The 21,926-nt window shown below is 55.7% G+C and overlaps 9 protein-coding genes across 9 annotated transcripts; 6 read left to right on the top strand and 3 right to left on the bottom strand.

Moving 5' to 3' along the window:
* Positions 1 to 187: 187 nt before the first annotated feature.
* Positions 188 to 2,227, bottom strand: KRP23_10009 (uncharacterized protein; the record flags this gene model as incomplete). The annotated part of the gene is made up of 1 exon (XM_067895639.1): positions 188 to 2,227. One exon carries the CDS (start codon positions 2,225 to 2,227, stop codon positions 188 to 190), a length of 2,040 nt encoding a protein of 679 aa, XP_067741838.1.
* A 1,059-nt stretch (positions 2,228 to 3,286) lies between these two features.
* Positions 3,287 to 4,231, top strand: KRP23_10008 (uncharacterized protein; the record flags this gene model as incomplete). The annotated part of the gene is made up of 1 exon (XM_067895638.1): positions 3,287 to 4,231. One exon carries the CDS (start codon positions 3,287 to 3,289, stop codon positions 4,229 to 4,231), a length of 945 nt encoding a protein of 314 aa, XP_067741837.1.
* A 90-nt stretch (positions 4,232 to 4,321) lies between these two features.
* Positions 4,322 to 6,466, bottom strand: KRP23_10007 (putative prolyl 4-hydroxylase 3; the record flags this gene model as incomplete). Its single annotated transcript, XM_067895637.1, has 1 exon — positions 4,322 to 6,466. One exon carries the CDS (start codon positions 6,464 to 6,466, stop codon positions 4,322 to 4,324), a length of 2,145 nt encoding a protein of 714 aa, XP_067741836.1.
* A 793-nt stretch (positions 6,467 to 7,259) lies between these two features.
* On the top strand, positions 7,260 to 9,329 carry KRP23_10006 (Transmembrane prolyl 4-hydroxylase; the record flags this gene model as incomplete). The annotated part of the gene is made up of 1 exon (XM_067895636.1): positions 7,260 to 9,329. The coding sequence occupies one exon, from the start codon at positions 7,260 to 7,262 to the stop codon at positions 9,327 to 9,329; it is 2,070 nt and encodes a 689-aa protein (XP_067741835.1).
* A 285-nt stretch (positions 9,330 to 9,614) lies between these two features.
* KRP23_10005 (Calcium/calmodulin-dependent protein kinase type IV) lies at positions 9,615 to 11,130 on the top strand (the record flags this gene model as incomplete). The annotated part of the gene is made up of 3 exons (XM_067895634.1): positions 9,615 to 10,042; positions 10,106 to 10,673; positions 10,753 to 11,130. 3 exons carry the CDS (start codon positions 9,615 to 9,617, stop codon positions 11,128 to 11,130), a joined length of 1,374 nt encoding a protein of 457 aa, XP_067741834.1.
* A 302-nt stretch (positions 11,131 to 11,432) lies between these two features.
* On the bottom strand, positions 11,433 to 16,404 carry KRP23_10004 (putative E3 ubiquitin-protein ligase XBOS36; the record flags this gene model as incomplete). The annotated part of the gene is made up of 4 exons (XM_067895633.1): positions 11,433 to 11,677; positions 11,763 to 11,999; positions 12,954 to 15,570; positions 15,646 to 16,404. 4 exons carry the CDS (start codon positions 16,402 to 16,404, stop codon positions 11,433 to 11,435), a joined length of 3,858 nt encoding a protein of 1,285 aa, XP_067741833.1.
* Positions 16,405 to 16,498: 94 nt separating this feature from the next.
* KRP23_10003 (putative DNA replication complex GINS protein PSF1) lies at positions 16,499 to 17,459 on the top strand (the record flags this gene model as incomplete). The annotated part of the gene is made up of 6 exons (XM_067895632.1): positions 16,499 to 16,570; positions 16,668 to 16,735; positions 16,801 to 16,905; positions 16,987 to 17,061; positions 17,138 to 17,225; positions 17,286 to 17,459. The coding sequence occupies 6 exons, from the start codon at positions 16,499 to 16,501 to the stop codon at positions 17,457 to 17,459; spliced, it is 582 nt and encodes a 193-aa protein (XP_067741832.1).
* A 252-nt stretch (positions 17,460 to 17,711) lies between these two features.
* KRP23_10002 (Prolyl 4-hydroxylase 2) lies at positions 17,712 to 19,808 on the top strand (the record flags this gene model as incomplete). The annotated part of the gene is made up of 1 exon (XM_067895631.1): positions 17,712 to 19,808. The coding sequence occupies one exon, from the start codon at positions 17,712 to 17,714 to the stop codon at positions 19,806 to 19,808; it is 2,097 nt and encodes a 698-aa protein (XP_067741831.1).
* Positions 19,809 to 20,885: 1,077 nt separating this feature from the next.
* On the top strand, positions 20,886 to 21,699 carry KRP23_10001 (4,4'-diaponeurosporen-aldehyde dehydrogenase; the record flags this gene model as incomplete). Its single annotated transcript, XM_067895630.1, has 2 exons — positions 20,886 to 21,478; positions 21,564 to 21,699. The coding sequence occupies 2 exons, from the start codon at positions 20,886 to 20,888 to the stop codon at positions 21,697 to 21,699; spliced, it is 729 nt and encodes a 242-aa protein (XP_067741830.1).
* Positions 21,700 to 21,926: the final 227 nt, after the last annotated feature.

Below are 21,926 nucleotides of genomic sequence, written 5' to 3'. Positions count from 1 at the left end.
CACCAGCTCTTAGTTTTCTCGCTCTTTGCTCGGCTTTGGTTCATTCACGTACAGAGTAAACGCATGACGGACGACGCGCGAACCAATGCGAGCCATGCACGGGCCCCTACCTTACTTGCACAACAGCACGCTGCTAAGACGCCGCTGGGATTAATTCACTACCTGGGCAACTGGACGGGCTCGCCCTCTACGCACTTGCTGCGTCTGCACCCTCCTTCGAGGGCAAGTCTTCGTCGTCGTCCCCACCGAGCTTGGCAGCGAGCGTCGACTCCATGCGCTCAAGCTGCTTGGCTAGGTCGTTGATCTGCTTCGAGTGGCTGGTGATAGCGCTAACCATCTGACCCTGCTGATTCCGCAGTTGTTCCTGTGTGCTAGTGGTCTGTGACAGCAACTGCATGAGCCGCATCTCCATGTCCTCCTGAGAGGGCTCTGCGTCTGCTGCGGGGGCTGCTGCTTCTGCTGCTGCTGGAGTTGGCTGAGGAGTCTCCGGGGCGGCGGGCGGTTCAGGAGCCTTCGGGGCTTCTTTCGGCCCAGCGGGCTTCGGCGGTGTAGGGGCCGGGCCCGACGGCTTGCTGCTAGGCACCCGCTTCGGCGACTTCTTCGGCGGCGGGATGGCTGGTGCGCTAGGCGCACTGGGGGCCGGGGCCCGAGGGGTGCGTTGTTTACCTTCACCGCTCTCACTCCTAGGTGTCCGCCGTCCTGATGAAGACGAAGACTTGTGCGACGACTCACCACCTTCCTCTCCCGAAAGAGGATTCTTTGCCAGGATCTCCTCGAACTTGCGCAGCAGGCCGCGAACGACGGTCTGAAGCTGCGAAATGACATCCATGCACGCAAAACGCGGGTTCACATCAAACACTTCGATGGCGCCGATTGTGTGGCCGTTGGAAAGCGTCAGCGGAATGCCCGCGTAGAACTGCGCTTGCAGCACATCTCGCCGCCACGGGTTCGCGGCAAAACGCACGTCGCGCGTCAAGTCACTGCAGACCAGCGGTGAGCCGTTTCGGCAGGCGTGCGCCGCCAAACTCTTCTGGCGGTCAATCTTGTCCAGTGATCCGAGTCCCGACTCGGCACACGGCACATACACGTGCTTGTCCAGCAGGCCGACAAGTACCATAGGACTGGAGGTAGCAATCGCAGCCATGTTACACAGCTGCATGATCGTCTGCGAGGCAGACGTGCCCGCCTTCAAGGCGCCGCGGATCGCGCGCACCGAGCGAAGACGCTCCTTTTCGTTGTCCAAGTGCTTGGCCGCAATATACTGGTTCTTGGCAGCCGGGTCGGCCAGCTCCAGGAAGAACGGGTATGGCACTTCAAAGTACTCATGGAGAGGGGCACAGGCCTCGTTCATACACCACGGACAGTCCTCCGTGACGGCCGGGGGGCCCGTGAACGAACCGTGACGTCCGCGGGCAGAGTTCGGCTCGCCGTTGGTGGTGCTCGATTTGCGTCGCACAGGGAGGTTGGACGCGCTGGCCGCGCGCTTGTCCATGGGCGGCTGCGAGTCCACCATGTTGACTGTCCCCACCGCCATGTCGTCCTTGGTCGAGCCGTTGCCCTGGCCAGACGAGTACGAGGCGAAGCTCAGTCGGTCCGTGGTGAAGTCCCCTTCACTGCCGCTGGGCTGCGAGTCCGGCGTGGCGTTGGGCCCCCCATTGGTAGAAAAGATGCGGTCGTAGAAGTCGTCCTGCGACGCGATGGAACTGAGCTTGCAGCTCACGCACATGCGCACCGTGATGGCGCCCTCGAACGTGCTCTCAACCTTGCGGGAGATGCTGCACGAGCTGCAGACCACAGCCGTGCACGTGCGACAGTAGTGGCGCCGCCGCAGCGGGTTGAAACTCTTACCGCAGACCGAACACTTCTTGCTGGCTTTGGCCTCGGGCGCGCTGCTGGCCGCATGGGCCATGGCCTGGTGCTGCTGCTGCTGCTGGTGGATCGTCGTTGTCGTGGTGCCCGTGATGGAGCTCGTAGTGGTGAACGTCATGGGCTTGCGGTCGCCGCGAATGCTGTGCTCGGCCGCGCGGCTACGGTGGCCCGTCGTATGGCTGTGGTTGAGCGCCTCCATGTCGTCGGTGGTCGGGGGCACCGCGTGGGTCGCGAGCGAGTCGGCGGACGAGCTGGCGGTGCTGCGCGTGGACGAGAGCGACGCGTCGTCGCTGGCTTTACCGCTGAGGAACTTGGAGCTGCTGTTGGCGATGTTAAAGTCGAAGAGGTTGCGCCCCATGGAGCAGGAAGGCGGAAACTGCGACTGATGCTGCGGGTGAACGCAATGCTCGACTGAGGTGGAGGGGGGAGCGCCGCTCGAAGAAGAGAGAGGCTGCGGCGATTTTGCGCCAATGGAAGCGGCGCATCGATTTTTCGCCAATGGAAAGGAGCAAATGGGAGCCAATCAGAGAGATACCTCCCCGTTTATGCGAAGATAGTCAGCGCCCCGCAGGTTGTTTGGTTGTCAAATGGGCGGATAAGGTGCCGCGAGCTCCGACACGTCTGGTCTGCCTGCCTTGCCCTTGCTTGCCTTTGCCCTGCTGGCAGGCGGAAAGAAGTAGGGAGAGCAAAAGTTCCGAGTGTCTGCTGTGAGGCCAGAGGTATTCTCAATCCGTCGTTGCTAATACGGTGAGTGCCCTGCACGCAGTCGCTCCGTGAGGATAGGTCGGCGTTGGCTGTGGCGAGGTCACGACAAGCGTTGCGGTGTGACGGAGTTCCACCAACGAGCGCGCGGAGGGAGCCGGAGCCACCGGAGACCAAGTCCTGCCGTTGTTCCGCTCTCGAGCGAGCGACTGGCAGTCGCCGCTCGTCGAAAAAGGCCGACGGGTTGTGTCACCAGGCGTCGGAGGCTCTGACAGCGCTTTCGTCTGCTACGAGCAGCTTTTGCGTGCGCACACTCAACAGCACTGACAGGCTGGTTGGTAGGCTGGTCTTCAGTCTGTGGACATCGGCGACGTCGCTGTTGTCCACCCGAAAATCATCCGCTGATATCCACCTCCTTAGGCACTGCCTAAGTCTCCTTTGCAGCGCTCTACGCGTACAGAGCTGGCGCTAGGATTTGGGTGAAGCCTGCACCAACAGTTTGCTCGCGCGGCGACAGCGCAGCGCGCGGGTCAACGTGGCATTGAGCACGTCACGTCACTCCTCGCACGAGTCGGCAAATGTCTTGACGATCACTTGACACGGGACGCAACTTGAACAGCGTACCTAAGCCGAACATAAGGGGTGATGGGCCAACTTCAACATACGGTACCAATCATTTTTAGCTCACTCGACCATCGCAGTCTACCCCCAGAAGATGAACGATGCTTCTTCTCCCGAGAGCGACGGCGCGCAGCAACCCGCGCATACCAAGATGCCTCCGCGCTACATGCGACCCACCTTCTCCTCCATCCTGCCCGAGTACGCCAACGCCGAGACGGACCAGATTCGCAAGGCCTTTGTGGCGGGCAACTACGCCAACATCCAGAAAATCCCCGCGCGGCTTAAGAACAACGCCGTGAACCAAGCACGTTTTGAGAAGATGAACGAGAACCGCCTCACGCAGCCGAAGGCGCGCAAGAACGCCACCCAAAACGGCCTGTTCAACAAGTTTGAGTACACTCCGTCGCGCTTCAGTCTCGCAGACGGGCAGGTGCATATGGAGCGACTCCGCTCGGAGGCCAAGCGCACGGAGATCAGTGGTCAGGACTTCGTGAGTGGCTGCGGTGCTGCGCGGCTTAAGCACGAAGATGCCTTCGGGGCCACGAACTTCCGATACCCGCATATGCAAGAGCCGTACCCAGACGTCCAGGAAGAGAAGAAGCACCGCCGCTATCTCGAGGGCAAGAAGATCTTGTACGGCGCCTTCGTGCCGTGTGGCCAACGGCCTCCAGTGGACGCTGTCACGCGCAAGCTCATTCCGCAGATTATTCAGGAGATGCACGAGGTCATCGCTGCCGATTGGCAAGGGCTCGAATTCTCCATCTCTCCTGCTCGGGACGAGAACATCGTGGTGCGCTTTAACGAAGTCTCGATCGAGTGTGAGAATGGCCTGGTCGCCTACATGAACGTGTTCTGCAAAACCAACCGAGTGCCTAGCAAGTACGGGCTGCACAAGGTGGCTGAAGACTGGAACGCGAAGCCCGGCGATGGCGGACTGTACTTTGCCTTCCGACCACCGTGGGTGAAGAACCGATCCAAGGACCTCATCGTTTTCGTTAATAGCTCGAATGCTTCTGCTTCCCCACGCGATAATCAATAGCAAGTACAGCTTCAAATAAAAAAAACTATTTCCCATTGACAACTCGAGATATCCCATTATGAATTAGACGCACACACACGCCTCCTTAGCTTACTTCGTCGTCCAGAGCTCAGCGCCTTCATCGGCGTCGGAGTCCCACATAAACGCGTTACTCCCCCACTTAGTACCCTCGTGAGGTGGGCAACCTCCGTGGCGACTCATGACGTCGATGTCGCCCTCAGGTGTCTGTGTGTAGAATAGCGAAGCATGCAGTCCGCGAGGCGGCACAGCCAGGCCTTTTGAGCACTCGTCCATGCCGTCACGCACGATCTCCTCGTCGGAAAAGCGGTCCAGGGCGAACGGGAAGACAGTCTCACCACCAATCTTGGTCTGGTTGTTCAGGTACATGAACAGCGTCACGTAGCGCTGAGGATGGAAGTGCTTTACGTACTTGGGCAACTTGTAGCGCAGCAGAGGACTACGTACGCGGGACTCCCACGTTCGGATAATCAGCTCGGCAAAGTGCGGGAACGACTTGAGCACTTGGAACAGCACAAGATTGCGTCCGCGGTTCTCCATGAGCCACTCGTACCATTCCGGGTTGGTCATCTGCGTGATGAAATCCTTGCTGTAGTCTTCCTGCACAAAACCCAGTAGCTGCTCTTGGAACTCAACCGTGTACTGCGGGTACAGATCGCCATCGGGGCGAGCAATGGGCGGGCAGTCATCACCCAGGTAACTCACGCGCTCCTTCGCCCAACGCACCCAGTTGTAGTAGTGCGACTGGCCATTCACCTGCGGCTTCGGGAACGTGTAGCGTAGCTCACCGAGTCCAATCTTCTCCTCCCACGCCTGTACAATGAGTGGCAGATACGACGGACGTCTCTTTTCGTCCATCAGGTCAGGGATCAGATCCACGGCGTACTTGTCCAGATTCTTGCGAATCCACGTGTCGTAATCCGAGTCGAAAAGCGCGTTAAACATGTTGGTCGACACCATCTTCTGGTAAAACACCTCCATAAGAGCGTTAGGGAAGGTCTGCTGATCTTCCGCGTTCGGGAACAGCAGACCACCTTCACGGAATTCCTCGGGCACCTTGCTCGGGTCCACGCTGCGAAGTTGTTCCGCCGCCCACTTGGTCCAGTCCACGTAATCCTCGTACACAAACGCATTGGCGTCCTTTGGCAAAAATTCGCGCGAGTGGAACGTGTCAAAGTGCTGGCGGTAGAACTCTCCTGCGTTGTATTGCAGTAGCTGTAGGCGCTCAGCGAACGTCGGGCTCGGCAAGCGAGCCACGCGCGCTGCACGCACGCGGAAGTCGCGGGTGAAGAGGTCGTCGTTCAGGAAAGCCGTGTGGCTCGTGCGCGACTTGGATGTAATCTTGGATGAGTTGCTGCCGTCCACCTTGGACCGTGCCAGCATGGGCATGCCCAGCTCCATAATCTTCTCGGACTCGTTCTGCGTCAGGAAGTACTGCACATCAAAGACCTTGGGGCTCAAGGCCACCGTCGTCAGCACCACGCCGTCCTCCAGCACATACTGGTGTCCCCTATCAATGCCAGGCCACTGCCACAGCTGGAAGTCCAGCAAGATGTGCACAATGTTCTTGGCCTCTGCGAGGTCCTCAGCGGTGCGAATGGCAAAACCCATCTGGTTGTACAGCCGCACGCCGTTCTCCATGACGTCGCGGTCCGCTCCAAGCCAGCCAGCCGCCAGCTCCGCTGCCTTGCCGACGCAGTTAAACTCTCCGTTCCACGACACGTACACGCCTTCATTGCGGCCGTTCAGCATGAAGAAGACGCGGTCGTTGTCCATCCTCTGCTCCAGCTGCATGGGCTGCTGCACCGGCAGCAGTTTCCCGTCGAACAACGGACTGGCCGTGTATTTGTCGTCGCTGCAGCTCAAGTCGCTCACAAGGTGGCGCACCTCCAGCGCAATGAGCCGCTCGTCGTCATACTTGTACAGCAGCTCCTCCTCCTGTTGCTGCTGCTTCAGAGCCTCAGGAACGCCCGATAACGTGGCGAAGTGCGTGCTGAGACGGTCCGAGACCTTAGCGACCAGCTCCTCCATGGTTTCGGCCTGCAGCTCCCTCTGCACGTACTTTCCCCAGCCCGCAGCGGCAGCCACGACCAGCATCGGCACCAGGAGAGAGAATGAGGACTTGGATTTCAATGGGGCGGCGTCAGGCTTGGTTGCAGGCGGGGATTTGGTCGCCGCACGAGCGACTGGTTCGGATGGGGTGGGTTTCTCGGCCATAGCTCCGCCAGTAGAGAGACGTGGACGACTGCGCTTGGTTCAGGAGGGACTGCACTCACCAGCGCAAATGCAGGAATGGGTTGCGCGGCAGAATGAGCCGTCGGGCGCGCGCCACCGGCACGTAAAGGACGGGGTGGCGACGATCACTGCGTTTCCATGTCGACGAGTGTCAAATACGATCTGCCGGGCCGGGATTGGGCAAGAAATGGAATTCTCCTCTGTGATTGGACAAAAAGGAGCGCCGTGATCTGGGGATACACACTGCACCGCCAGCATTGGTTGCAGGACGATCATGCTGCATAGCTCAAGGCCGAAATAATTAGGACAGTCATACGGTGCTCACACTGGCACGGGCTTCGCTGCCGCGAATCGCTGGTATTCGACTACTAACCACCAGATCGATCGACGAGGATCACTTTCCTCAGACGCGCACTGTAACTGCCTGCCTGTGAGACCACGTCTGCGCTTCGACGTGGCGAAAATGATTCCGGTCCACGAGCACTCGGCTGTTGAAGTCGTTGCCTTGGAAGTGTGCCATGCATTTATCAGCGAAGAGCTAATGCAGCGTTCGGGGAGGTTGGCAGGGGCAATGGCGAAGCGCATGCCAGCACGCTGAGCACGAGGAGGGCAGATCCTTTCGGACAGAACTGTTCTGGCGACAGAAGCCAGTGATGCCTGTGTCCCTCGTTAGTTCACCTCATTTCTAGACTTGCACCGAGCTGCTGCCTCGGATCGCCACCTCTTGCAAGGTCACTACCGAATTCGCTCACGGCAGCTCAAGACTACGGCGACGATGACTAAAGACGAGGAAAAACAAGTGGGCGTGGACAAGACTCCTAAAACCACCGCGTCTGCATCCTCTTCACTGGTGTCGCTCTCGGCTATTGCGCTGTTGCTGTCACTTGCAGCCGCTTGGTATTTTAACTCTGCGAGGATTGCAGTTGTCAAAACTTTCGATATGGTCAGGGGTGTAGGCGAGCTCTCCCGGCTGGACAACCATGGCTTCGACTCCGACCTAATGAAGATCGACGTTCGCCATTTGGTGAGTGACTTGGTCTGCAACGACTCGGACTACTCGGCCGCCCCACTCTTTGACGGCAAAACCTTCCACGTCACGGAACCCATGGAAACGCAGCAGCCCATGGCTGACGACCGCGCCTTCTTCATGCTCAACGGCGCCAACGACGGCGTCTACGTGTCGTGGAACGGTCAGTTCGAGTGCGTGGGTCAGGCGGCCGAGGTGGCGGCGGCGTGGCTGGGTGCAGACCGTGACGTCATGGTGAATGGCGTGCGGCTGTACAGTCAGATGGGTTTTCCAGTGCGCAATGAGGCGGAGTTGAAGGCAACGAAGAACATCGTGCACGTGCTGCTGGATTTCCAGTTGTGGCAGTGGCCAGGTATCAAGAAGGGGTACAAGTACGTGCTGGAGGACGGCGTGACGTTGACGACAGTGGGTATGATTCCCAAGGTTTTCGATGTGGAGCACTACTTCACTCAAGAAGAAGCTAACAAGATCATTGAGATTGGATCTCCAAGCTTGGGTAGATCAAGGGTGGTCAACGATGAATCTGATGGTAGCGAGACTGTAGTCTCGGAGGCGCGCACGAGCCACACTGCGTTCCTACCAGACAGCCAATTTACCAGAGACTTCCGAGTACGTGGAGCACGCTTGGCCAGGTTGCCAAGCCCGTCTTTTGTAGAGCGTTTGCAGCTCGTGCGCTACAACGCCGGCGAGTTTTACCGGAGACACCTCGACACGTTTAATTCACTCGAGTTCCTTCCGAAGGAGAGTGAATATCAGCTCGGAATGAAATCATATAAACAATGGGCCAACTGGGCTGCTGACAAGATTCGTGAGCTGACTGCGCGTCGCGAAATCCCTAAAGAGTTTCAAGAGGGAGGAACGCTTTTTCCAGACGCAGAGGACAGCACGTGGTTCCCCAACGAGCTTTTGAAGTTGTTCTCTCCTGTCGCAACTGAGAGCAACGACTTCGCATCACGATACGAAGACTCGTGGCTCGATTGGATTGCGGAGAACGTGGCCAACAATGCTTCGGATATCATGCCTAACTTCATTGGTATGGACGCGAAGCCGCACTATCTTCCTCTCATTATCAAGGCGTGGGAAAATGCGTTGGGCATTCCTGAGTTGCACTACAACTTTCCGAAAAACCCTGTCAATGACGTCGCACACTATTTCGCGTGGATTCGCTGGGCAAAGGATCGTATCAACTTTATGAGCAGCAATGCACCAGCGATTGTTCGTCCAGGCAACTTATTTTATCCGACGTTCGGAATGGCTTTCCAGGCGAACCTCTTAGACATCATTCTTGACGACTTCTCAAAGGACTTCATTACACGTTTCCTCCCTAATGAAGACTGGTACAACTGGATGACTCAAAATCGTGGCAAAGACAATGTACTGGTGAAGGTACTGCAGGTTTCGCCTCAGTTTGCGGAGCTCACTGTTAAGGCCTGGGAAGCACATGTAGAAGCTCCGCCTCAATTACGGTACAAGTTGCCAAAGTTCGTCAAGAACTTTTTCCCACAGCGCTACGTGACGCTGTTCCTGTATCTGAACAACGAAACCAAGATTGGTGGCGAGACGGTCTTCCCAATATCTCGGGATCGATATTCCGAAGAAGCGATTGTTCGCACAGGCATGGATGAATGCTCTTATGGATTGGCTGTTCCCCCGCTCGCTTTGCATGCCTCTCTCTTCTACGTACAGACGGCTACTGGTGATGTGGACTTGATGAGCCGCCACGGAGGTTGCCCACCTCACGAGGGTACTAAGTGGGGAAGTAATAGTTTTATGTGGGACTCCAATTCCGAGGAAATCAACGACCAGCGCGTTAATTGAGGACTACAGCAAGCACATTTGAGCTGTGGGGCTCATGAAGCATGATGAATCATAGCGATTCATGTTGTTGTCGGCGAAATTGAGAACTTCCACAACACCTTTTGGAACGTAACGCATCAAAGGTGTCCTCGAACGACAAACCTTAGCGTCATTCCAGAAAAGCTGCGTGTTGGACATCAAAAACTAATCTCGTCCTCAATATTTATAAATTGGCAGTGCTGGTGTGTGGCTCAGTTGTCGATTCCTTCCTATCAGTACTCGAGTCAAGTCGCGCCTGAATCCACCATGGGAGTTTGTTCCAGCCGTCGTTGGCCATCACTGGCAGAGTTTTATGAGTTAGAGTCACCTGAGGTGGTTCTGGGTGAAGGCTCATGCTCGCGAGTGTTTCGTGCACGCGAACGTGCGTCTGGTGGATTGGTCGCGATCAAGCGCCTGGATAAGGCTCACCAGAGGCTGATTGATGACGACCCCGTCCAGTGGCAGCGTGAGGTGGCGTTGTTGCGACGCTGTGCTTCTCATCCAAACGTGGTGGCGCTACACGACGTATTGGAGACACCCGAATTCGTGTACATCGTCATGGAGCTTGCAGAGGGCGGTGAGCTCTTTCAAGCGCTTATTGATGAGGGCGCATACTCGGAATGGGATGCTCGGCGCTTCATCACTGACCTACTAGAAGCGCTGCGCTTTCTGCACGATCTTGGCATTGCGCACGGGTAGGTTGTCTCCTCTTGATGAAGGTAACTGCGTAGACGCTAACTACTTGCTGTCTGATGCAGAGATGTCAAACCAGAGAATCTCCTTTTGACATCAGCCAGCTCGAAACTCGCCAGTATCAAACTGGCTGACTTTGGTTTAGCTGCTCTTGTTGAAGAGAGCAGCTTGCTTTACAATGGCCGGATGACGTGGGCTTACTGCGCCCCCGAAGTTCTCAAGACGGCACCTTCACCAGAGTCGGATAGGACCGCAGTTTCTCGATCAGCACGTAGCTCTGGCGTTGGGCTCAAGAGCGACCTGTGGAGCGTGGGTATCGTCTTGCACGTGTTGCTTAGTGGCATCCACCCCTTCGATCCTGATGGCCGTCAGACCCGAGATCAAATGATAAGAAACATTCAATCGGGGCGGTTTTCCATGACGGGCCCTCGCTGGGATGCCGTGTCAAGCGAAGCAAAGGGACTGATTTCGGCGTTGCTTCAACCCTCACCAGAAGAGCGACCTACAACCGCCAAAGCGCTGAGCCATGAGTGGTTCGGGTCATCACGCACGTCGCGCGAGTCCTTGGCTGTATCGATTTCTGACACTGAGGGTCTTAAGCAGTATCGCCACCTCATGCGCCGCAAATTTCGAGTACGTGTGATCAACCACTATCACAATGCCATGAGAGCCCGCACTAACACCATTCTTTTGTGGTTCGCCTTGTCGGTAGACGAGCGTCATAGCAGCAGTTGCCGCGGAAACACTGCGTCGTAGTCTCAGGAAAAGCCGCCAATCTACTGGGTCAGTTGCTGGCGAAGATGCTTGTGATATTGCTACAGGTTCTCGCGATTCGATGAAAGTTGAAGAAGATGCAGACTCCCTTGCAGCTGGTGTGGCCTCACCATGCCCTTCTTCATCTGAAAGTGTTTCAGCTGCTGTTGTTGGCTCAACCAGCGAAACCAACGATGAACATCACTTTGCTCCAACACATTCCGTGCTGAAGCACATACTTCAGCTCAATTCCCAGAAAATGAACGATGCAACCGTAGAAGTGACAACGAGCATTGCTACTGCTGCAGAGGTAGACGACATCGAAGTCAACGTTTAGAAGAAACAGACTGTAGTAGCGCTCACCATGAATAACATGCCCGAGTAACAAAGATTTTTAGTGCTGTCGCTAGCGATGGAATTTCATATCGTCAAAGAAGCCAAATCTCGCAATCCGAACTCCTCCGTGATTGCCACGCGCAGTCGTCTGCATTGATCCAGTGCCTCCTTCCCCTGCAACCCCATCAACCAAGTCCCAATACGCTTCTCGAACACTTTGAGGAGGGTTTTGGTCCATTCCACCAGGTTTCACAACAACTCCTGCGTCAACACGCACGCTCTTGGCAGTCAAAAGGTTTGGACTTACGAAGCTAGAGCCTCCACCGCCACCTCCCACAATGCCAGGTGAGAATCCGCCGCCACCGCCACCAAAAAGCCCCCCACCTCCCCCACCTCCAAATTCGGCTCCATCTCCGCCCTGTACAGACCCCCCACTGGTTCCCACAAACTTGCATATCGGGTTGAATTCGTCGCACACGCCAGCAGAGCCGCCTGCAACATCTCCGCCAGGACGGCCACATCGAATGTCGTCACCTTCTTGTGGTTTTCTGGTTTTGCAGTTTCCACCTCCGCCACCATTACGACAAGTTCCTCCTCCCCCTCCACCCGCAGCAACTAAGATGTACTCGATACCATAGGCTCCTTGACGGTAAATGCTTGTGAACCCTCCTCCACCGCCACATGCAGATTCTTTGTTCCCACTGTGACCCGTGCCACCACCAGGGAAGCCCCCAGCTGCGCTGGAAACTTGAGTAGCGATAAGAATGCCACCAGGAATCTTTTTGGTTTTCTTCCCAGTCTCAATATCGTCCCCGTCCTCGTCGGGACTTTCAATCATGCGAGCAAACTTGCCGCCACTGCCTCCTGATCCTACAGAGAAATAAAGGGTCTCACCAGGAAACACCGGGCAGATACCCTCGACAAACGCTCCACCGCCACCATGACCGACACTTTGGTTAAGAAGAAGACCGCTCCCTCCGCCGGCACCCCAAGCCTGCAATTTGAGCGCTTTCACATCGCGCGGCACTTTATACTCGTGCACTGCAGCAGTCACAAAGCTTAGTATCCCGGATGATAGCAAATGGACACGACGATGAGCATTTCGTTCTTTGGCCAGAATCGCTGCATTGCACTTTGGCCATGTGCATTTGACCTTGCGTAGTTCGCAATCATCTTGTTCATGGGCTAGACGCGTTTGTTCCAATGCGAGCAATTCGTGCGCACCTCCACTATATATCTGACCGCAACCTAACCGGCAGCGCAGATCTCCTACTGGTCTCCTCACACACAGATCTCGCATGTGTGGCACCGCGAGATCAAAGTGCGGTAACCATACACCACAGTCTCGTGGGCAGTAGACGATTCGACTTGAGCAGTGATCTTCATGCTCAGATTCGTGGTCATATATGCCCTCACACCACTGCTGTCGCTCCATGACTTTTGTGCAACCCAGACGACAGACCATGAGTCTTCTCGGACATTCAAATCGCTCGTGCGCTTCAAGACTGAATTCACGCGGAAACCAGTGCTCACAACCCCACCGGCAAAGTGCACGGCTCAAACGCATTCGCTCTTCGGTTCGTGTCAGAATTCGACTAACACGTCGGCGCTCTCGTAGTGTAGACTTTTCGTCCGTATCCTCTAGTCGGGCGTGTTCAAGCTCTTCACTGTTCAATTCTTGCTCCAGTTCATCACCTCGGTCAATTTCGTGTCGCGGATCTTCTCGAGCTGGATCGATCGAGGTCAGAAGGCCGTTTACTCTTGCCTGAAGAAACACCTCGCGCTCACGGCGGAACCGAGCATCAATGTACGCCAACGATCTACCTTTCTTGTTCTTCATTCCCTTGGTCTTCTTCTCGTTTTTTGAATTATTGTCGGGCTCGCTTTCCCCAGGATCGTCATCGCCTCCGTCGATCGTCAAGTGCTCACCTGTAACACTACTTTCCAACTGACGCAGGGCAGTTTCCAACTCCTCTTTTTCTCGCTTCTGCTGTTCAGTAGCCATATCATTTTCCTTCTCTGCAGTCTTAAGGTGTTCGTCATGACGCCTTGCTCGCTGCAATGCTGACTTCCACTCTTGTTCCTCGCGGCGGCGGCGTAGTTCCTCAGTAGTAAGTGCAAATCTCGCCTGGCGCTTAGGACGATGAATATCATGCAAAAATTCCTTTGTTGCGTAGGTGTCTTGGACACAATCTCCTGAAAGTTCGTTAAGATAAAACGTTTGCGATGTCTGCGGATCGTAGTAGCGATGCCAACCTCGATCATGGGTCTCGATTTCCTCGCTACGCTCAACGATAAGCGTTTGAGCGTACCGGTAGCCTTCATACCGCAGTACTTCATCAGGCTTATCGATCACAATCGTCTTGTCGACAGAGTGTAAGTAAAACGTGACGCCTCCGAATCCTTGGAGCTCGCGCCATTCGCCCAGCGTTCGGCCTTTGACAGCATTATCCACAATCGGGCCCGATGCAATCCCAGAAAATTGAATAACGAGGCTAGCCTGATCTGGCTCATCCTCGAGTTGCTCTACACTTTCGAAGAAACGTTTAGTTCGCCATTCCCTAATTGACACACCCTCAGGCGATACCCACTGACATTGCTCCGTCTCGCGGTTGAAAAAGAAGTACACGTCGGTACCGTTAACACGGTGTAGTTCCCACTCTGGTTGCAGGCGATGACGCTCTACGAAGCGAGCATCTGTCTCCATCTTTTCTTTCCAAGCGAGTCGCGTTCGGCCTTCTTCAGCAAGTTGAGGTGGCACTTGTCGTTGAACGAAGCCGCTGCGTGTGTTTTCAAACAAACGATTGTGACTTAGAGGCTCCTCGTAGATATTCCATCCGCTGGTACGCGCCACTGGTGTGCCATCATTCTCCTTGACTAGCTTGCGCATCCGATTGAGCGTGTCCAGATCGTTAAAATCTCGAGACATTCGATCTAGCTCGTCTTGCCACACCTGACGCTGGTGGATTATGCGCTCATCTTCCAGACGCGCCTCCTTTGCATGAATACGTTCCACTCGCTGTTGTGTAACGACTTTCTCGTGATTTGCGTCTCCTTTGGGACTACCTGGACGGCCTCGACATGCTAACAGAAGCTGAAGTGGAGCTTTTCCGCTGTGGTCAAGTAGAAAAGAACTGCATCCGTGCTTTTCGGCTAGACACTGAATCACTCGCTCGTGAGTGCATACCAAATTCTCGTCACATGCTACATGCAGCGCGGTACGACCCTGGAGATTGGGTAAATGCTTATAGTTTTCGCGGAGACACGTATCCAAGAAGAAACTCATATCTTCTAGCGAAAGCCAATCTGCCGGATCGCCTTCCTTGCGACGTCTGGCTTGTTCATCAGCAGTACCCTCGTCACCTTCTTCGCTTTCACCATCATCAGCACTAGCAACTTCGTCATGAACTCCGCGCTTCCGGAGATCTTTGTGATAGCGCAATACAAGATAATCGATAAATCCTTTTTGCGGCACAGGCATCTTGCAAATTCTAGTGTAGTCACTGCCGTTGGTGAATAGTTCAGCATGCAACCATCGAACAGATTCAAATAGCCACGAAAAATGATAGCGGCGGCGCTCGTTCTCCCGCAACTTGCTCTTCATAATTGTGTCGTACGCCTTCTGCAGTAAGTGCTCATAGCTCACACCACGCTGCTTCGGCAAGTCCATTAGGAATGATCGGAATGAGTCATCGTGTGCGCACAGCAACTGCGATGCGATGGTCGAGCTCCCGCTGAATGCAGCCAGGTGCAATGCCGAGTTCTTCAGATTGTCTAGCTGAAATATGTTGGCTCCGTGCTTTAGCATTAATGCACTAACGTCACTATGCCCATATCTTGCCGCGACCATCATTGATGTCCGGCGAAATGAATCCATCTGATCTACTTGTGCTCCGCGCTCGAGCAGTAATTTTGCGATGGAGTGGTAGCCATGCCTGCTAGCGATGTGCAGCGGTGATTGCATCAGCTTTGTGTTGACATCAAGTTGAAGAGCATTAACGTCCTGCCCTCCAAATACGAAAAGCTCGACTTCTGGTAGTACACCTCCCTCCAGCACTAGTAAAAACGAAAATGGCTTAGACCCCGCGGTTCGCGGAGACTCAGCGCTGTTACTGCAGCGATCATCGCGAGTTTTGACGACTCGCAGCAACCGCTGCGTAAACAGCGGGCTTCTCTCCGGTTCAAAACCTTGTGATACAAGTTCGTTCAGCACAACGTTGCCGTCAATACCTCGAGCAAGCTCTTGCTGGCACCAATGAGCCCATTGCGGGTGCAACACCTGCACTGGTGGTGATGGAAGTTTCTCCACTGCAGAAATACTACGAGCAGTGCGAGAGGACTTGACCGGTGAGACTGGTGCAGAGCTACCCTTAATGTCAGAACCATACAAAGAAACCTCTCTTTCAACCCCTGCACCATAGATGTCACTTGGTGCATTGCGCTGTCGCCGACAAAGTTGCATCCAGGAGATGTCAGCTCAGCGTGATCCACTCGATAAAACTCCATCCAGCCTTACCTTGGTCCGCAGCCTATACGACGATGCTCTGGTAGAAATCCTCTGCATCAGCTGTACATTACCCGTCAACAAGAACCCCTTTTGAGCCAGCGTTTGCATCAGTTTCTTGGCGCTGACGCCCCTCTCAATATTGCCAAACATCCATCTCTCCCATTCTAATGGCAGCTCTCCTGGTTCCACCGCCAGTCCTGGCTGCAGCTTCTTTACCTTCACCAGCGCAGCTTCAGCCGCCCTAAACTTGGCTTCTCGCGTCGTCTTCCCACTCGCTTTCACAGTTTCTCTCCCTGTTGGGCCACAAACTTTGCCCAGCAGGTCCAACTGCATCTGATAAGACGCCGGCGGGTCTGCGTCGAGCGTCACGGGTGTTTCCTCCTCGTTCTCCAGCACTTGATACACGACCTGCAGTCCGAACTTGACGGCTTCTCGCTCGAGCAGAGCCACGGGCGTCGTGTCCAGCGTTTCCACGAACTTCTTCAGTGCTGCGAGCTTCGCGTCGCCCTTCTGCAGTCTCACGACCATCTGCACAAGCTCTCGGAAGTCCAATAGGCCGTCCCCATCCACATCGATGCTCGACACGAGCGCGTCGGCCTCTGCAGCGCTGATCGGCAGCCCCATGCGAGCCAACAGCGCGCGGAATTCCTTCTCGTCGATGGACCCGCTGCCGTCCGCGTCGCTGATGCGGAACTGCGCCGCGAGTTCCTCCGCTTGCGCCGGTGTGAAGAAGGAGCGGAACTCGGCCGGGATCTCACAGCTGCTCATTGTTGGCAAATGGCAACGTTGAAGCGGCGTGTTGACCCTCACTCTGATGTTAGGTTCGCATTTTGTGACTAAGTTCGCATTGAGTTTTGGAGCAATGGCGCTAAACGCCAAGGGGAAGGAGCTGCTCCGAGAGCTGCTGCGCAGCGACTGGCTGCCTCCGTACAATGTGCGTGTGATGGATGGATGGATAGAGGAGACGAGTGGCTATCTGTTGGTGCTGTGGCGGTTCGTATTGACGGTGGTAAATGCTCGCCATTGTGCAGGATGATCTGGTGCGGCAGGTGGTGGAGGAGTCGGGGTTGCTGAGCGATGACATCGCCAGGAAACTCGAGTAGGACGAGCAATGAACCAGTACAGGGGTGCAAACTCGAGATGCTGACTTTGTTGTCGCTTCAGAATGTTCCAGGACAGCATCCAAGAGCAGCCGCCGTCTGTGCACTGCGGGCTCGTCGTGAACCACCAGTGTCTACTGCGCAACAAGCGCTGTCTGGTCGCCTACCTGTAGGTGATTTGTCGAGTAGCTGGTAGCTGGAGGCATGCATTGCAGTGTTTAGTGACGGTGTTTTGGTTTCGACCTGCTAGACACCACCGCATGGAGAAGATCAAGGCGTTAAGGTGGGAAACTGGCACCATTATCCCCGCCCCTCTTGCCCAGAAGTGAGTGCACTGTAATGTGCTATTGTGCGAGCGATGATCATGGCCCTGATCTGGTGCTCGTTGTCGTCGCGTGCAGCTTGTGCCAGCGGGAGGTGCAGTTCTTCAACCAGTACGACCAGTTGCTGACAGACTACATGGCTGACTTCGAACTCGATCTCTCGGCGGTGCGGACAGTATTACTGGATGTACGTGTCATTTTGCTGACGCTGTCATCTCTTTTGCAGGATCTGAAGCCTCCCAAGGACTTGTACATTGAGGTGCGCGTGTTGCGCGACTGCGGCGAGGTCATGACCGAGAGCGGGCTGGTGAACCTGGAGGCGCACTCGCAGCACTTCCTGCGCCGAGTGGACGTGGAGCAGCTCATCCGCCAGGGCCTGCTCGAGCAGATCAAGCGCTGAGCTCCGCCCGACGACTTCAATGGCACTCTTTACTATATGCTGCAGTCATTCCAACGCATTTCATTCGCGTCCACTATTCGTCGTACCCTCGACACAGGGTAGGGTTAGCTACCCCACCTTTTCGTCTCTTATGACCAATCACAGCGCTCAAAACCGGTCTGCAGCCAATCAGGGGTACGTCAGAGCCTCGACAACCCATTGCTCGCTTCGAACTGGATCGCTCATTGTCGTTCCGGCGTAAGAAGCACCACAATGACCAAGGTCGACAAGGCACCCGCCGGGGACAAACCCTCGAGCCCCAAGAAGCCCGCAGCCAAGAAGAGCTGCAGCTCCATACTTCCACTACTATCGGCTGCAGTCGTGGCGCTCGCCGTGGGCTGTGCCAAGTACGCGGACGTGCCACTGAACGCTGATGGACTGCAGACTTTAGTCAGCCACGTGTCGAGCCTCGGCGCCAAGCCGCCAGGACTCGTGGACTCTAGCGGAGAGAACATGGCCTACAAGTATACGACGGACATGGTGGACGTGCAGGTGCGCCACCTGGTGAGTGACCTGATCTGCAACGACTCGGACTACTCGGCCGCCCCACTCTTCGACGGCAAAACCTTCCACGTCGCGAAACCTATGGAAACGCAGCAGCCCATGGCTGACGACCGCGTCTTCTTCATGCTCAACGGCGCCAACGACGGCGTCTACGTGTCGTGGAACGGTCAGTTCGAGTGCGTGGGTCAGGCGGCCGAGGTGGCGGCGGCGTGGCTGGGTGCAGACCGTGACGTCATGGTGAATGGCGTGCGGCTGTACAGTCAGATGGGTTTTCCAGTGCGCAATGAGGCGGAGTTGAAGGCAACGAAGAACATCGTGCACGTGCTGCTGGACTTCCAGTTGTGGCAGTGGCCAGGTATCAAGAAGGGGTACAAGTACGTGCTGGAGGACGGCGTGACGTTGACGACAGTGGGTATGAGTCCCAAAGTGTTGGACGTCGAGTATTTTATCACCCAGGAGGAAGCGGATAAAGTGATTGAAGTAGGATCGCCTACGTTGGACCGATCGAAGGTCGATGGCAGCAACTCGTCCAAGGTGGTGACCAAGTCTCGTACGAGTCACACGGCCTTCTTGCCCGATAGTCTGTTTACGCGTGATTTCCAGAAGCGCTCGGCTCACGTGGCGCGCCTTCCGAGCCCTTCGTACGTGGAACGGATGCAGTTGGTGCGCTACGCCGCTGGTGAGTTCTACCGCCAGCACTTTGACACCTTCCACTCGCGCCAGTTTCTGCCCAAGGGAGCTGATGCGTTTGTGTATGAGGACTACGTGGATTGGACCAAGTGGGCAGCTGAAAAGCTTCGTGGCCTGGACACGAGCAAGGTGCCCGAGGAGTTCCATGAGGGTGGTCCACTGTTCCCGAATGCTGAAGATCCGTTGACGTTCCCCAACGCCTTGCTTGAGGTGTTCTACGATTACATGAATACGACCAACAAGTTCCGAGCTCTGTTCGACACCGACTACGATGAGTGGATTCGCACGAACTTGGATCGCGGCGCCGAGAACTTGATTAAGGACCTGATGGACGAGAAGAGGCGTCCGTCGTACCTACCGCGTATTGTTCAGACCTGGGAGGACAAGTTGGGTCTTGGTGAGCTGCACTACACGTTCCCGAAACCCGACACGAACTCGGTTTCACACTTCTTCCAGTGGGTTCGCTGGGCCAAGGAGCGCGTGAGCTTCCTCGGAGACGAAGCTCCTACCATTGCCCGTCCTGGTAGTGCCTTGTATCCCAAGTTCACGGTCGAGTTCCAGGAGAAGCTGGTGGGCTTCATCCTCGATGACTACACACAGGGTTTCATCACGCGAATGACCAACCCCGAATGGTACGACTGGATGGTGCTCAACCGCGGCCGCAATCACGTCCTGTTCCAGGTGATGCAGGTTTGGCCGCAGTTCGGTGAGCTGGCGATCCGCACGTGGGAGGCGCGCGTCGGCAACGCCCCGCAACTGCGTTACAGGCTGCCCGAGTTCGTCCAGCACTTTCACCCGCAGCGTTTCGTGACGTTGTTTCTCTACCTGAACAACCAGACCAAGATCGGAGGCGAGACGGTCTTCCCCTTCTCTCTGGACAGGTATTCGAGCGAAGAAATCGTGCGTGACGGCATGGACGAGTGCTCAACAGGCCTGGCTGTGCCTCCTCACGGCTTGCACGCTTCCCTCTTCTACGTGCAGACGCCTGAGGGCATCCCGGACGTCATGAGCCGCCACGGAGGCTGCCCGCCTCACGAGGGTGTCAAGTGGGGTGCCAACTCGTTCATGTGGGACTCGGACTCCGAGGAAGGTGCCGATCTCTGGACCACCAAGTAATTCTACCGCATCCACTCGAGCGAGACCTGTAGGGTTGACAGTGATTCATGTTCAATGCATAGTGCACCGGTGTCGTTCATTCTGAAGTGCTCGACGTGCACGCCATTTGAAACTGCGGCTGACACACAATGTGACTGTGCCGACAGAATGATTTTATCTTGGTAAGAGTATGCATTTACATGTTATAATCCAAACAAACGAACGTAGTGATGGACATCAAGGCCATCTGCGAGGAGCACCCGTCGCGCATTTTACTACAGCATGTACGAGCGGGGGGAGAGCTTGCAGCCCAGGTGTGGCATTGTGGTGCCGATCGAGCAGGCTGACTAGCCTGCTCGTCTACCGGCACCGGTAATGCAGGACACGCGCGCTGCACGAAACGTCTCGTCAGTACCTGGTATGCTCGAGACGCCGACGCCGAGGACAAGGTCGTGCACGACCTTGGCTTGGCCGCCAGACGACGGGGTTCGCTGGACATCTGCAATATGTCCATAACGAACAATCGCATTGGTGAGACCATTCTGAAGGCGCTTGAAGAAGGCTGCGTCGTTCGCATGATTGTCGACGAGCGAAGCGCGCTCCAGACTAAAAACATGGCTTGGCTACACAAGTTTAAGGGCGCGGGGATCCCTGTCAAGACTGGACGCATGCCCACCTTTATGGTCCACAACAAGTGGACCGTCGTCAACAACGAGTTCATTTTACAAGGCACGGGCAACTACAGCGCGGTTGCGTTCAATGGAGCCCGCCACGCAGAGACGTTTCAGACGACCACGGATCAGACGCACCTTGATTCCATCAAGCGCGAGTTCGAGCAGCTTTGGGATGAAGGACGGGTGCTTCAATGGGCCTCGAGGCGTACTGCTTGCTTCATGTACTTGGGGGAGGACGAGGACGAAACAAAGTACCCATCGGGAGAGCAGGACGAAGACGAGGACGCAACGATGTGCTACTTGAGAGAGGAGGACGGCGACGAGGAAGAAGAAACGAAAATGAACCCCCCGGGAGAGCAGGACGAGAACGTTGTTGATGTGTAAGATGTGGCTGAACGTGCGCGCCATTGTTCAGCAGATGCCCATGAGCAAGTCCCCGACGATCGTGGACGAGACGTGCGATATTGCAGTGACAGCGAGGAGAATCATGTGGGCGGCTTTTGTGAACGCAGGACAGACGTGTCTGCGTCCGGACTACGTTCTAGTGAGTGCCAAGGTCGGCGACGAGCTAGTTGCTGCTATTCAACGCGCGATCACAGCGTTTTTCGAACAAGACCCACAGAAGAGCGCGTCGTACGGACGACTCATCACGCAAAAGGCTTTCGACCGGGTCGCTGAGTTCTTGGAGAAAGATGCCGAGTACGTTGTGTCCGGTGGTGAGAAGGACCGAGAGGATCTGTTTGTGGCGCCGACGCTGCTCAATTTCAAGACGGACGTGGATGCATTTACGCGCAGTGCAGTGATGCAGGAGGAGGTGTTCAGTCCTCTGCTGCCCGTGGTGTACTATGACACACTGGACGAAGCGATTGATTTTGTGAACGACCGTGAAAAGCCACTTGCGCTGTACTTGTACTCGTCCGAGTACAAGACTCGTATGCGTGTCCTGGCGAACCAGTTCTGGAAGTGCATGCGTGAACGACAGCATAGTGCAGACGACAAACTACAATTTGTCAATCGGTGGGGTGGGTGCTTCTGGCATGGGTTCTTACCATGGCAAGTACTCTTTCGACGCGTTCTCGCACAAAAAGAGTGTGCTGATCAGGTACGCGATGCTTGACGCACCTCAGCGGTACATGCCGTACAACGACGCCGCCTTGAAGATCGTGTTGATGCTGATAGAAGCCCCTTCCGAATTCGCTCATCGTGCTCGTCGTCTACGCCTTCATCCCATTGTGTAGTATCCGACACCCGGTTCGGCCCCCTTAAAAATGATAATTCACAATCCCTGAGGAGACGTTTTGCTAAACCCCACCGAATTGGCACTCGAGAATGCTGCCATTAGATTCAGGAGGGGGTTTACCCAGAGAACCCTGCCAGCGCGGGGAACGATTCGAACGGGCGTTTGGTCGGCGTTGTAGGCGACATCAACGCCTAGGCGGTGCATAACTGCGTGCATCCTGGCATT

Source organism: Phytophthora ramorum (genome assembly GCF_020800215.1).
Source record: "Phytophthora ramorum isolate Pr-102 chromosome Unknown Phyram_PR-102_s0009, whole genome shotgun sequence".
Lineage (NCBI taxonomy): Eukaryota > Oomycota > Peronosporomycetes > Peronosporales > Peronosporaceae > Phytophthora > Phytophthora ramorum.
This window is presented reverse-complemented; position numbering and strand designations above follow the sequence as displayed.